A 12,979-nucleotide genomic window follows, 5' to 3' on the forward strand; every position below is an offset into this window, starting at 1 on the left:
CATCAAAACGCCAATTATCAAGACTACAATCGAACCTCTCCGTACGGACTCCTCTCTAATACGGTCACTTCTCCATTACGGACATTTTCCAATGTCCCGACAAAATTCTCATATATTTTCTTTAAAAAAACGTCTATAATACGGACTCTCTCTAATACAGTCACTTCTCCATTACGGACATCTTCCAATGTCCCGACAAAATTCTCATATATTTTCTTTAAAAAAAACCCCTCAATAATACAGACTCTGTCTAATACGGACAACGGACACTAAATCTCGGCCCCAGAGTGTAAAATTCATATAAACTTCACCTCTTTATTGCGGACACTGCTGTGATCAGGTGAATCCCGAATACTGATCAAGTGAATCTGCACAGGGTGAATCCCGTCTGGCTGATGAGCTATGCAAAGTGATTTCAAAAGCCTAGTAGCTGTATATCAAACAAGGAACATAGCCGACTTTTTTAAGGCTCAAATAACTACAGATAGCATAAAGATCTTTTCTCTTACATTTTGTGCTGTAGTTACTGTTTACTGCTCTAGCAAAATAGCGAAAGACGCTTTCAGAATTGTGCTTTACGTTACAACTTTCTACATTCATCATTGCGTTGTAGATCGTTTCGTTTGAAAACAGTGATTTGTCTACGACTGTGTATGCTACTAGCTGTACTGAAAGACAATGTCTTTTTGTTGTGAATTGATAACTTTAAATGCAGTTTAAAGACGAGTGTTATCCTGGTTTTAGCTTCTAAACACTTAAAACTGTAAGTGTGGTCATAAAAGTGACGTCCTCGCAGTGACCTGTTTTATACGGACACCTCTGTAATACGGACACTTACGTCTTATATTTCCCTTTATAACGAACCCCTATGCAGCAGACACCTCTATTAAGCGGACGCGGACACTATAAATTGTATTTGGCTAATTTCTATTGTTAAAACCTCTTTTTAGAGGGCACCGGACTGAATTCACAACACCAGTATTGGATTACGTGAAATAAGTACTGTAATCGATTACTAATAAAGATAAATGATGGAAAATGTCTCACACATAACGTCATCTACGAAGCCACAGTGACGACAGCATCCAAAACTACAAGTAACTACATCGGCATGACGGAAAATGACTTCAAAACAAGATTCAACAACCACAAACTCTCTTTTAGGAACCGAGACCACTCACGTGACCCGGCACGTGACACAGTACTTTCAAAATACGTCTGGGAACTAAAGGACAACGACACGACATATGACATCAAGTGGCGTATCATCAGGAGGGCAAACGCCTCTACAAAGGAAACCCGTCACGCTGCACTTTTGTGCCTTTCTGAGAAACTCGGTATCTTGACTGCCCGCGCTACTGTCCTCAACTAGAAATACGTGCATCGCAGAACCTCGCCGAGGAGGCCTAAAAATGTCAGGGATGGAAGGGGAGGGGGGGGGGGGGGGGGGGGGGAGGTGAATTGGAGTAAAGCAGTGGTGTAGCTTGGGAGGGCGGGTCTCAACACTGGCTTAAATAATGGAAGGTGAGATGTAGTTAATCTCAACCAAGTTCTGTACTGGCATTTGTGCACTTCATCTCAAGATGAACTTTCTTTCTTTTCCCCGAAAGGCAGCAACGCTGGTTATATTCGTTGCCCCGACCGAAGACGTTGCCATGACGGTCAAACATGCTGTTATCATGCAAGTGCCGGAAGATACGACTGCTGCTATCACCCACAAGCTGTTTGTTGTACTGGCAGAATGGACGGGATATGTTGTCGACGTGGTTTTAGGTAAGTTTGCTTAAACTGTACAACTAGTTTCAACTTTATTTAAATTTGGAAATATATTGCAAAGATATATTGGGATTGGCCCGCAGTTAGCGAGGCTATTCGAGGCCCCGGGTTCGAGGCAGGTCAGGCTACATAATTTACTACAAACTAGATAAATACAAAGAAATTAGACGTTATATAAGTATATTTCTCGGTCTTTCTTTAAGAATTTGAGGTATCCCATTCCAAATTTTGACCCCAACACGTCGAGATTCTTTAGCATAAAAATGTTCAGAGGTTGAGGCACGTGTATTGTAAGTATGACACTAGAGAAGAGTTTCAAGATGTTATCCGGAGCAGTGTTTTGATTTACATCATAAGACTAAAAACAGATTCATAATATACAGCCCGTAAAGATAGGTACAGTTTTTGCATTGACAAGAAAAGGTATTGCGTGGTCGTTTGTATAAGGAAAATCTATTAAAAGCAGTGAGCGGTTTTGAAGGACAAGAATTTGGTCAAGGAAAGTTTTACACGCGTTGCCCTAAGAGATAAGACCGTAAGTTAGATAAGGTGTAATAAGTGACTGATAAATATTTAGGAGGGTGCAAGTGGGAACAATTGTCTCAATCTCGCATTTAGCCCAATTGTTTTACTTATTTTGTTTGCAACAGAGTGAATATGAGTCTTCCATGATAAATTTTCATCGATTAACAGTCCAAGATATTTAATAAAGTTTTTACGTTCAAGGGTAACCTTTTTATTGCTTTCATTGTCAAAAACATTAATTTGGAATCACAGTTGAATTTTTTTTGGTATGGACAAAAATTACATAGTTTGACTTTTTATAACATTCAAAGAAAGCTTACTTGAAGTCAGCCAGTTATACAAGTTGTGTAATGCTGCATTTACTGTAAGTTCCAGTGTCTTTAAATCTTTATGAGCATAGGGAGCGTTAGTGTCGTCAGCAAAAAGGAAAAATTGTCATTTAATATATTATATATTTGGTATAAAGCAAGAAGAAAAGCGGACCTAGGACAGATCCTTGGGGTACGCCGCAATTGATATTTAGTTTACTAGATATATGAGAGCCAATTTCAGTAGTTTGTGTGCGATTTGATAAATAAGAATACAGCCATTGATTAACAATTCCACAGAAGCCATAATAATTTAGTTTATCAAGTAATATACTATGATTCACAGTGTCAAAGGCTTTTTTAAGTCAAGAAAAACTCCAGATGAAAAGGGTTTTTTGCCCATATTGATTTGTATAGTTTCTACCATATCAAGAATAGTAATTTGGGTTGAGTGAGCTTGACGAAAACCATATTGAGACGAATATAATAGGCTGCGCTTTTCAATAAAGTCTCTCATTCTATGAACATAATTTCTTCGAAGATCCTATTGAAATTTGATAATAATAAAATTGGCCTATAATTAGAAGTGTCGGTCTCGTCGTCAGCTTTGAAGATAGGTATAATTTTTGACATTTTAAGTTTTTGGAGGTAGGCCCCAAGAGTCACAAATGTATTGAGAATGTCTGAAAGAACTGGGGAGATGGCGTCGCTTCAGTATTTAAGAAGTTGAGTGGAACAGAAGTATAAGCCATGCGATTTGCTATTTGGTATAAATAATATTTGAATTTGAAGTTCAGATGGAGTTACAGGTTTGAAGAAAAACGAAAGTTCTGGCGAATTGGACTTTCTTAGGTACTCTGTGAAGGGGCGCTCCGCCGGTGGTAATTTGCTTGCCAACATTTGAAAAATGTTTATTTAAGATATTAGGTATAGGTGAGGAATCATTAGCAAGGTTATTGTTATTGTCGTTGACTGCGAACGAGCAAATTATTCCCCTAAACACATTTCGTATACTTTCATCATACAAAGGGCATAATATTATGCAATAAAATTATTTTTTAGCATATGTGACGGCCTTTTCGGTCGCCATATTAACGTCACGCGGAGTAAACTTGGGAAATTAGAAAGAGCTTTTTTTCAAAACGGAAAACGCCATCACGTTGAAAACTTGCAAAGAAATTTATTTTTAAGAGATCTTTTGCTAGCTGGAGATAAAACCTTAAAATTCCTTGCGATTTTGGAGTTCGGATGTTTGTGATGTCACTTGAAAACCAAAAATATGATATAGGTATCGCCCCGTGTAAAGGATTCCAGCACAGTCTTGGATTCTAGATTCCAGTGTTTGTCAGCAGAACTTGGATTCTGCGATTCCAATCGTTAGTGGGATTCCGGATTCCTTGAGCTGTGTAGTCCGGATTCCATCAGCTAAATTTTCCCTGATTCCGGAATCCGGATTTCCTTTCATGGGTCGAAATGGTAGGGTTTTTACCAGTAGAAGAAAGTAGGACCGATATAAGCATTTTATGGCTGTGAAAAAGTCGGGAAAACGTTCTGGTTTTGTAACTTATTCATATTTTAAAGTGAGTGCATTTAAAGCCGTTTGAAATAATGGAAAGTGTATGTGAAAGGGATACTATTTGTCAAAAGAATGTATATTATACGAAAGGGGTATCTTTTCTGTAAAAAAATGGTAATTAGGGACCGGTTATTATTTATCACCTGGGGGGAGGGGGGGGGGGGGGTGTCGGAGGATTTTGAGGGGGATCACTTGATTTTTAGGAGAACAGAGGGGGGATCAGTCGTAACTGAGAGCCCAAAAGGGGGGAATCACTGAAAATTTTGGAAGGATTCAGAGGGGGGACCACTCAAATCTGCTTGAACAATGCCAGTTTGAAAGCATACAACATAAATGTGCCCATTCTGCTGGGAGATGGTAGCAGTCTGTCACACTGGCGAATGTGTGCATTTCAATTTATACCGAGAAAGCTTTGTTTTAACGCTTTTATATTTTTCCTTTTATAACGTGCTCATGACTTAGCTAATATTCATCTTTAAACATGACAGGTGAATTCTAAATTGTGAACCATATAAACTTCTGATAACTGAAACATTGTAAAAAGCGTGTTTGTTTAAACATAAACCATTTATCGCCTCTCCAGGAATGGGCGTCCTGTGTCAGCTCTATACTAAATTCGATTCAACTGCTTCATCTGCCTCATCTTGAGGCTTATCATCCCATTCAACAACTTCATTTGCCTCTTGAGCCTCGTCATCCGATTCAACAGCAACATTTAGTCCCCTTCGGCAGGTTGACCCTGGACTTTGTGCCCTTAAAATGGCCGCTACTTGCTCTAGATTTTTTGCTAGGGTCGTTCTAAAAATACCCTTTTCTAGTAGCCATAGCAAAGGGTCTAGATGCAAACGCCTTGTTAGTTTCTTAGCAAAGTCAGCATTGATGCTATCTACAGGAGTAACTCTATCATTCTCTTCGATTGAACCGAAAATTGACTGCTATTTGGCACTCTAAAAAAAGTAACTTTGCAGTTTCAAGCACTGATTGCAGTTTCAAGCACTTTGCAGTTTTAAGCAAGATTGCCTGTATGTCAACTGAATTCAGATGTCTGGATCCAGACTAGAAAAAGACACGGATCAAGAGACACTTTTAAAAAAAGACTGCGCGATAACGGCTTTATTATGCTGTAAGTACATCATAGTTAGAAATACTACCTGTATATGAACGTTTAAAACACTAAATATACACGTCGAAAGGTGAATATGGGTACAAAGACATGCGGGGGGGGGGGGGGGGATCACGAAAGTTATATATAGTTATGAGGGGGGATCACTTCAATAAAATAACATTTAAAGGGGGGATCGGCTAAATTTCATCGTGTTTAGCCCAAAATCCTCCAACCCCCCCCCCCCCCCCCCAGGCGATAAATAATGACCGGTCCCTTATGTCAAATGCAGGTGAATTTCCTTGGAGTTAAATTCTTGGGGACCGCACTCAAAGTTTAGAAAGGAAAAAAAAATAGTCACTATGTCTTAACGTCCTCTATAAAACACGCATAAGAAAATTTCACGTCGTGGTCCTGGAGCCAAGGTAATAAAATATACCAAAAAGTGTGCTGCCTGCAAGTGCAAAATTGTACGCCTTTCTATTTCCAAGGACCATTTTACAGAGTAGTTTTGCAGGGACCGCAACGAAATTAACAGAATAGGGTGACGGATGCGCGCGCACAGTTATTGTTTTGCTTACTAATCATAACTATTTCAAAATTCTCAAATCTGACTGGCTATCAACTGCCCTGATTTTGTGCGCACTAAAGTAAAAAAAAGGTATGGACTAATAACGGTTTAAGAACGTTCTCTGTAAAGCATTTCTGAAATCATATTGTTTTTGTTCACAGCACTCAGTATAACAGCACAGTCCGATCAAAAGTGAAACTGTTTTCCCACTCCACCCGCAAAATATACACTCCTGCGTTGTGTGCCACAATAAATCTCACTTGTAAAATAGCATCGCGTCAAAGCAGAAAACCTCTCTCCTCTTCCCTAATATTAAAAATTTGTCACGCCGAAGATTAAATGATTATGCATACATTCTTCGGTCTGTTTTCGGCAGCAACACCTAGGACAAAAGGCTATTGTTTTGGTGAATTGGACCCGCTACAATAGACCATTTCTTGATACGATTCTTTCTTTGCTTTGCAGATGTAACGCAGCCGAATTAAGATGCGATCCGCGTGTAATAAAGACGAAGCCAACCGACTTGGATGCAACTGAAATTCGTAGTTCTTACAGAGAATTACTCCCAGATCAGCGTTTCGACTTCGAATAAGGAGAGTGGGCCTGTGTTCTTGTAATGAAGCTCCAGTGACTTATTGTTCGCACGAGTAACACTAGTTGATCGCTTTTTGTTTACAGCTATTTCAAGAAAGATTGTCGGGAAAAGTGCATACGACAATCCCGAAAGGTTTTGTGGGTGGTTTTGAGTTCACTGTTTTTCAAAGAAATTTGAATCATGCGAGAGACCATAGACGGTATGTTTGCGAGTGCTAAAGAAAAGCAACAAAAGTAGGTCCGACAGCTACGGTGTTAAGAAACAGAGAATTGATTATATCCAATATTACCTTTCGGGATTGTCACGTGCACATTTTTTTTTGACGACCTTTCTCGAAACAGCGGTATACAAGCATTTTTTCTCGCGTGCGGCGATTTTGGCGCGGAGATATTTCGGGATCGGCCACAGGTCGATTACACTTCTTCGGCCGAAGGCCGAAGCCACGAGCGGGTCACTTTAAAGACTTGACCAAAATCAAAACCCGTTCATGAAAAGACTCTGGCACCCAGTAGGGCGTTTCCAGCCCTTTTTTAAAAGCAACTCAAGTGGGTTAGAATCCAATACGTCTAAGTAATCACTTTAAAAAGTTCAATTGTACATCAATTCAGAAGGTGTGCTTATGTATTTGTATTGAAGCTCAATTTCTGGACGTTTATCTCTAGGTTAAATACTACTTGTTTTTTGATCAGTGTTTGAATTTATTATCAGGGGTTTTACTTACATTGTGGGGATTAAGTGTAATAAGCCTTTGAAGATGAAATAAAAAATCATAGTAATCCTACTTTTGAAAAGACCCCACAAAAAGATCAATATATCTTTGCAATGTTTTACTCTTTCACTTCTATTAAAAGTCCGAGCCTCGAACGATGGACGTTAATTTAGTTGACAGTTCTTCTTCAAAAACTTAATTTAATCCCATTTAACCTTTGTTGTTTTTACTACCTGACAAGTTGAAATGAGAAAGGGTGAATTGTGCTCGAGTGCAGAGGACTTGCTCGTGCAATGTAAGTCCTAACGTGTCGTTGAGCTTCGATCCTTTTCTTACATGTATCAAATAATAGCTGGTTTCTCATCTTGCTACCATGTATGACGGTTGGTTGTATGGTAGGTATGGCATGGAAAACTTTATTTCTGGAACAACGAAGTTCTCAGAGACCCGTACTTAACGTTTTTTTGGGGTCATTCATTGTGTTTCCTTATAGCTTAGCGTAAATGACCTAATAAGCGCCCACTTCCAAATAAACGCCACTTATATATACCAAACACCCTCCCTACGCTGTTAAAATGTTATTAGACTTTCCTTTCTTATAAACGCCCTCCTGTCTAACAGATGCCCCCTATGAGAATTACTCCAAAAAATATACTAGGAATTAGCAAAAAAGAGCAAAATCATTAAATTCACTCAGGTTTTTACTTGATTGTCAAAGTGTGCGCATTTAATCTTGTTTAATGTCAAGTTTAAAGTAAGGATAGACTATTGATGGCAGAACATTAACCATGAACGAGGATTCTGACATCGATCTATGTTGGGACTTGTGAAGGAGCTAAATGGATCGCTAGACGGCCTAGATGTATCAATTAATGGAGTGGATACAGTGGACATTCCACTATTTTCAAACTCTCTTGATATTTTCGCCCAAAAGTTACAGTTATGAGAAAAAACGCCCCTATCTTTTAAACGCTTCGTATTTTTTACAACGCTCTTTCTTGGGCCCCTTAAGTTAAATAGAGGCCCCGTGCGTTTATTTGTCATTTACGATATAAACAAACTTGTGGCACAACCCTCTTTTGGGCATGTTGTAACTTAAAGCCCTCTGTCCACATGGTCGATGCACTTTACACATCACATTCGACCCTCGAGTGTTATCACACCACCAAGGCTCACTATTTGTGTCATGTACGGGTTTCATATAACATACGTAAATATAAGGAACTCGAGGCATAAACATTCTCTCTCCTTCATCACTTTGGTGTTCCTGCCCTATCTGTAGCTCAAAAGACTAAAACCAAGAATATCACAAAGTACGTATCGCTAGGATACATTTTGTTTTGTTTGTTGACGGGGGTGCTCGTCGTACCTTTTAGCGGTTTAAATTTGTGGATTGGTACCACTTAGGGTGCTAAAACCTAAGAAAGTGTTCGAAAGTTATTGTTATTACTATTAAAATTTGCAGCGCCAGTTATATAATTTGATGTTGTTGAATTGGTACCTCTTAGGGGTGGAAATTAATTTGGGGCACGTCCATAAAACAAGATTCTTGTACCCTTTATGGGTGTTCTCTCGAAATTTTAGGACGAACACCCCCGTCACTTTTATAAGGGTGTTTCAGACTACGGTGAAACGAAATAACGGTCAAAAGAACCGTAAGAGTGACATTTTACTGTGAGTGTTATCGAGCAAAATTTTTCTTCTCTTGATATCGCCTAACTTTAACGTTCGCACAGGTCTTCAGGAGTGTTTGATCCCTTAGAAAAATGCTTGCACCAAATGTGAAGACAGTTGCCGTCATCCTGGTAATGCTTGTGCCGTTTGTGTGTGCGTATGCCGATAAAGGAGGTAAATAAATATTGCTGCGAAGTCAAATTAATTTAAGCGATCATTTTCTAAACATTTTTGGGACTAAGGTTAAAGGGGATATGTCATGGCGAGTTCCAGGCTTTGCAAAATTTATAACCTGGGCTGGGTTGTTCAAAGCTGAGGAAATTTGAATCAGATATGAAAGGTTAAAAGGCAAATTCAGTTTTAATTTTTTTGTCTACAATTTGATGATTGGAATAAGATGTTCTAAAATTGATGGAGAGAATTACCCAATAAATCGACTTAAAAATCTACAAGATTAAACTTTAACCCCGGGCAACTGGCCTTCGAACAACTTGAGGTATTGTTAGCAATCTTTTGTCATACTTGGAACTCTAGAAGAAAAATATTAAATTTTTCTTGCAAAGAAAGAACAAAGCGTGATCGGGTTTTGGTCATTTGTAGACGACACCTTGGCCAAATTCTTTCAATTTTTTCAATTCTTTTCAAGTTCAAGCATGGATGTCACGTATTTTTTTAAGAGCATCTGAAAGAAAAAAAAACATATGTTCATATTCTAAAACTGTGACGAGAAATTGGCCAAACTTTTGAAGAAAATCAAGGAGGTGAGGTTGTTAATAACTTGACCGAAAGATACAAGTAAATACGAGCGTAAAAAGTCGACCTTCCGCCGTATCATAACGTCCGTATCAAGACTATCTAAGTAAAATATTTTGCGTATATATGTATCGGTAAAGGAAAATTACTGACTTCGGTTTTCGTGGGATGTGAAGATTGAATTATGCAGATCTCGGAGGCTGTGTTATCCACCTCGGCTGAGGCCCCTCTCTTACACGTCAACTGGAAGTGGACTTTTTGCATGCAAAGACACTTAGGAAAACAAATTTGTTCGCAGGGAAAAGGTCTCATTTCCGGTTGACCTGCGTCGCTCAAAAACGTCTATTATGAGTTTTCGATCAAGTTCTGTACTGGCATTTGTGCATTATATCGATCTCACAACAATCTCTCTTTTTTGTTACCGAAAGGCAACAACGTTGGTTTTATTAAATGCCCGGACGGAGGGCTTTGTGGAAATCGTCAAACATGCTGTTATCTAGCAAGTCACAGAAGTTACGGCTGCTGCGATAAACCACGAGCTGTTTGTTGTAGGGGCAAAATGAACGGAAGGTGTTGTTCACATGGTTACAGGTAAGTTTGCTTGCGCTTAAAGTGTACAACTACAACTTTCAACTTTCAACTTTTAATTATTGAAATTTGGAAATATATTACAAATAAAATACATTGGGACTGGCCTGCAGTTAGCGAGGCTATTAGAATCAGGCCAGGCTACATAATTTACTACAAACTAGATAAATAAAAAGAAATTAGACGTTATATAAGTATATATATTTTACAGTAAATAAATACTATTGTACTTAAATACAAGGAAAATATTGGAGAGAATTTTAAAATTTGAAATAAAATGAAACGAAAGGACAAGAGAATTACTTTTTCATTTTGACAATAATCGTATCTTCATCAATATAGGAGTCTTCAGTTTGAAGGATATCGAGTAGCGTTGATTTTAGTGATCCTTTAAAAGCTTTTTTTGGTCTTTCTTTAAGAATTTGAGGTATCCCATTCCAAATTTTGACCCCAACACGCGAGAAAACATTTCGTTTGACATTGAGTTGAGATTCTTTAGTATAAAAATGTTCAGAGGTTGAGGCACGTGTATTGTAAGGATGAACACTAGAAATTCGAGAGAAGAGTTTCAAGATGTTATCCGGAGTAGCGTTTTTATTTACATCATAAAACTACAAACATATTCATAATATAGAGCCTGTAAAGGCAGGTAATTTTTTTGCATTGACAAAAAAGGGTATTGCGTGGTCGTTTCTATCAGCAAAATATGTTAAACGCAGTGCGCGTTTTTGAGGGACAAGAATTTGGTCCTGGAAAGTTTTACACGCGTTGCCCCAAGAAATAAGACCGTAAGTTAGATAAGGTGTAATAAGTGACTGATAAATATTTAGGAAGGTGCAAGTGGGAACAATTTGTCTTAATCTCGCATTTAGCCCAATTGTTTTACTTATTTTGTTTGCAACAGAGTGAATATGAGTCTTCCATGATAGATTTTCATCGATTAACAGTTCAAGATATTTAATAAAGTTTTTACGTTCAAGGGTAACCTTTTTATTGCTTTCATTGTCAAAAACATTAATTTGGAATCACAGTTGAATTTTTTTTGGTATGGACGAAAAATAACATAGTTTGACTTTTTATAACATTCAGAGAAAGCTTACTTGAAGTCAGCCAGTTATACAAGTTGTATAATTCTGCATTTACTGTAAGTTCCAGTGTCTTTAAATCTTTATGAGCATAAGGAGCGTTAGTGTCGTCAGCAAAAAGGAAAAATTGTCATTTAATATATTATATATTTGGTATAAAGCAAGAAGAGAAGTGGACCTAGGACAGATCCTTGGGGTACGCCGCAATTGATATTTAGTTTACTAGATATATGAGAGCCAATTTCAGTAGTTTGTGCGCGATTTGATAAATAAGAATACAGCCATTGATTGACAATTCCACGGAAGCCATAATAATTTAGTTTATCAAGTAATATATTATGATTCACAGTGTAAAAGGCATTTTTTCAAGTCAATAAAAACTCCAGATGAAAAGAGTTTTTTTGTCCATATTGATTTGTATAGTTTCTACCATATCAGGAATAGCATGTTGGGTTGAGTGAGCTTGACGAAAACCATATTGAGACGAATATAATAGGCTGTGCTTTTCAATAAAGTCTCTCATTCTTTCGAACATAATTTCTTCGAAGATCCTATTGAAATTTGATAATAATAAAATTGGCCTATAATTAGAAGTGTCGGTCTCGTCGTCAGCTTTGAAGATAGGTATAATTTTTGACATTTTAAGTTTTAGGGGGTAGGTCCCAAGAGTGACAAATGCATTGAGAATGTATGAAAAAACTGGAGAGATGGCGTCGCTTCAGTATTTAAGAAGTTGAGAAGGACAGAAGTATAAGCCATGCGATTTGCTGTTTGGTATAGATAACATTTGAATTTGAATTTCCGATGGAGTTACAGGTTTGAAGAAAAACGAAAGTTCTGGCGAATTGGACTTTCTTAGGTGCTCTGTGAAGGGGCGCTCCGCCGGTGGTAATTTGCTTGCTGAGATGTTGCCAACAATTGAAAATGTTTATTTAAGATATTAGGTATATGTGAGGAATTATTGGCAAGGTTATTGTTGTTATTGTCGTTCGCTGCGAACGAGCAAATTATTCCCCTAAACACATTTCTAATACTTTCATCATACAAAGGGCATAACATTATGCAATAAAATTATTTTTTAGCATATGTGACGGCCTTTTCGGTCGCCATATTAACGTCACGCGGAGTAAACTTGCGAAATTAGAAAGAACGATATTTTCAAAACGGAAAACGCTATCACTTTGAAAACTTGCACAGAAATTTATTTTTAAGAGATCTTTTGCTAGCAGGAGATAAAACCTTAAAAGTCCTTACGATTTTGGAGTTCGGATGTTTGTGGTATCGCCCCGTGTAAAGGATTCCAGGACAGTCTTGGATTCTAGATTCTAGGAACTGGATTCCAGTCTTTGTCAGCAGAACTTGGATTCTAGGATTCCAATCTTTCGAGGGACTCCGGATTCCTTGAGCTGTAGTCCGGATTCCATAAGCAAAATTTTCCCGCATTCCGGAATCCGGATTTCCTTTCATGGGTCGAAATGGTACGGTTTTTACCAGTAGAAGTAAGTAGGGCCGACAGAAGCATTTTATGGCGGTGAAAAAGGGGGAAAAACGTTCGGGTTTCGTGACTTATTCATATTTTAAAGTGAGTGCATTTAAAGCCGTTTGAGATGATGGAAAGTGTATGTGAAAGGGATACTATTTGTCAAAAAAAATGTATATAATACGAAAGGGGTATCTTTTCTGTAAAAAAATGGTAATTATGTCAAGTGCAGGTGAA

The 12,979-nt window shown here is 38.0% G+C and overlaps 1 protein-coding gene across 5 annotated transcripts in view; it reads left to right on the forward strand.

The window, feature by feature from the left end:
• Positions 1-12,979, forward strand: part of LOC140945739 (granulin-like) — a 32,225-nt gene that overhangs the window by 17,365 nt on the left and 1,881 nt on the right. For 2 of the 5 annotated variants that reach the window (XR_012166736.1, XM_073394786.1), the window contains 2 exons: positions 1,611-1,773; positions 6,324-7,234. Coding sequence is in view for 4 of the 5 variants with exons in the window: in XM_073394786.1 (XP_073250887.1) it covers positions 1,611-1,773; positions 6,324-6,450 (290 nt within the window). In the remaining variant the exon portion in view is untranslated. Of the gene's footprint in view, positions 1-1,610; positions 1,774-6,323; positions 7,235-8,289; positions 8,476-8,898; positions 9,011-10,017; positions 10,181-12,979 lie in introns of those variants that run through there. The other 3 variants (XM_073394791.1, XM_073394787.1, XM_073394790.1) reach the window with 3 other exon arrangements.

The sequence above is a fragment of the Porites lutea genome, chromosome 8 (assembly GCF_958299795.1).
Source record: "Porites lutea chromosome 8, jaPorLute2.1, whole genome shotgun sequence".
NCBI lineage: Eukaryota > Metazoa > Cnidaria > Anthozoa > Scleractinia > Poritidae > Porites > Porites lutea.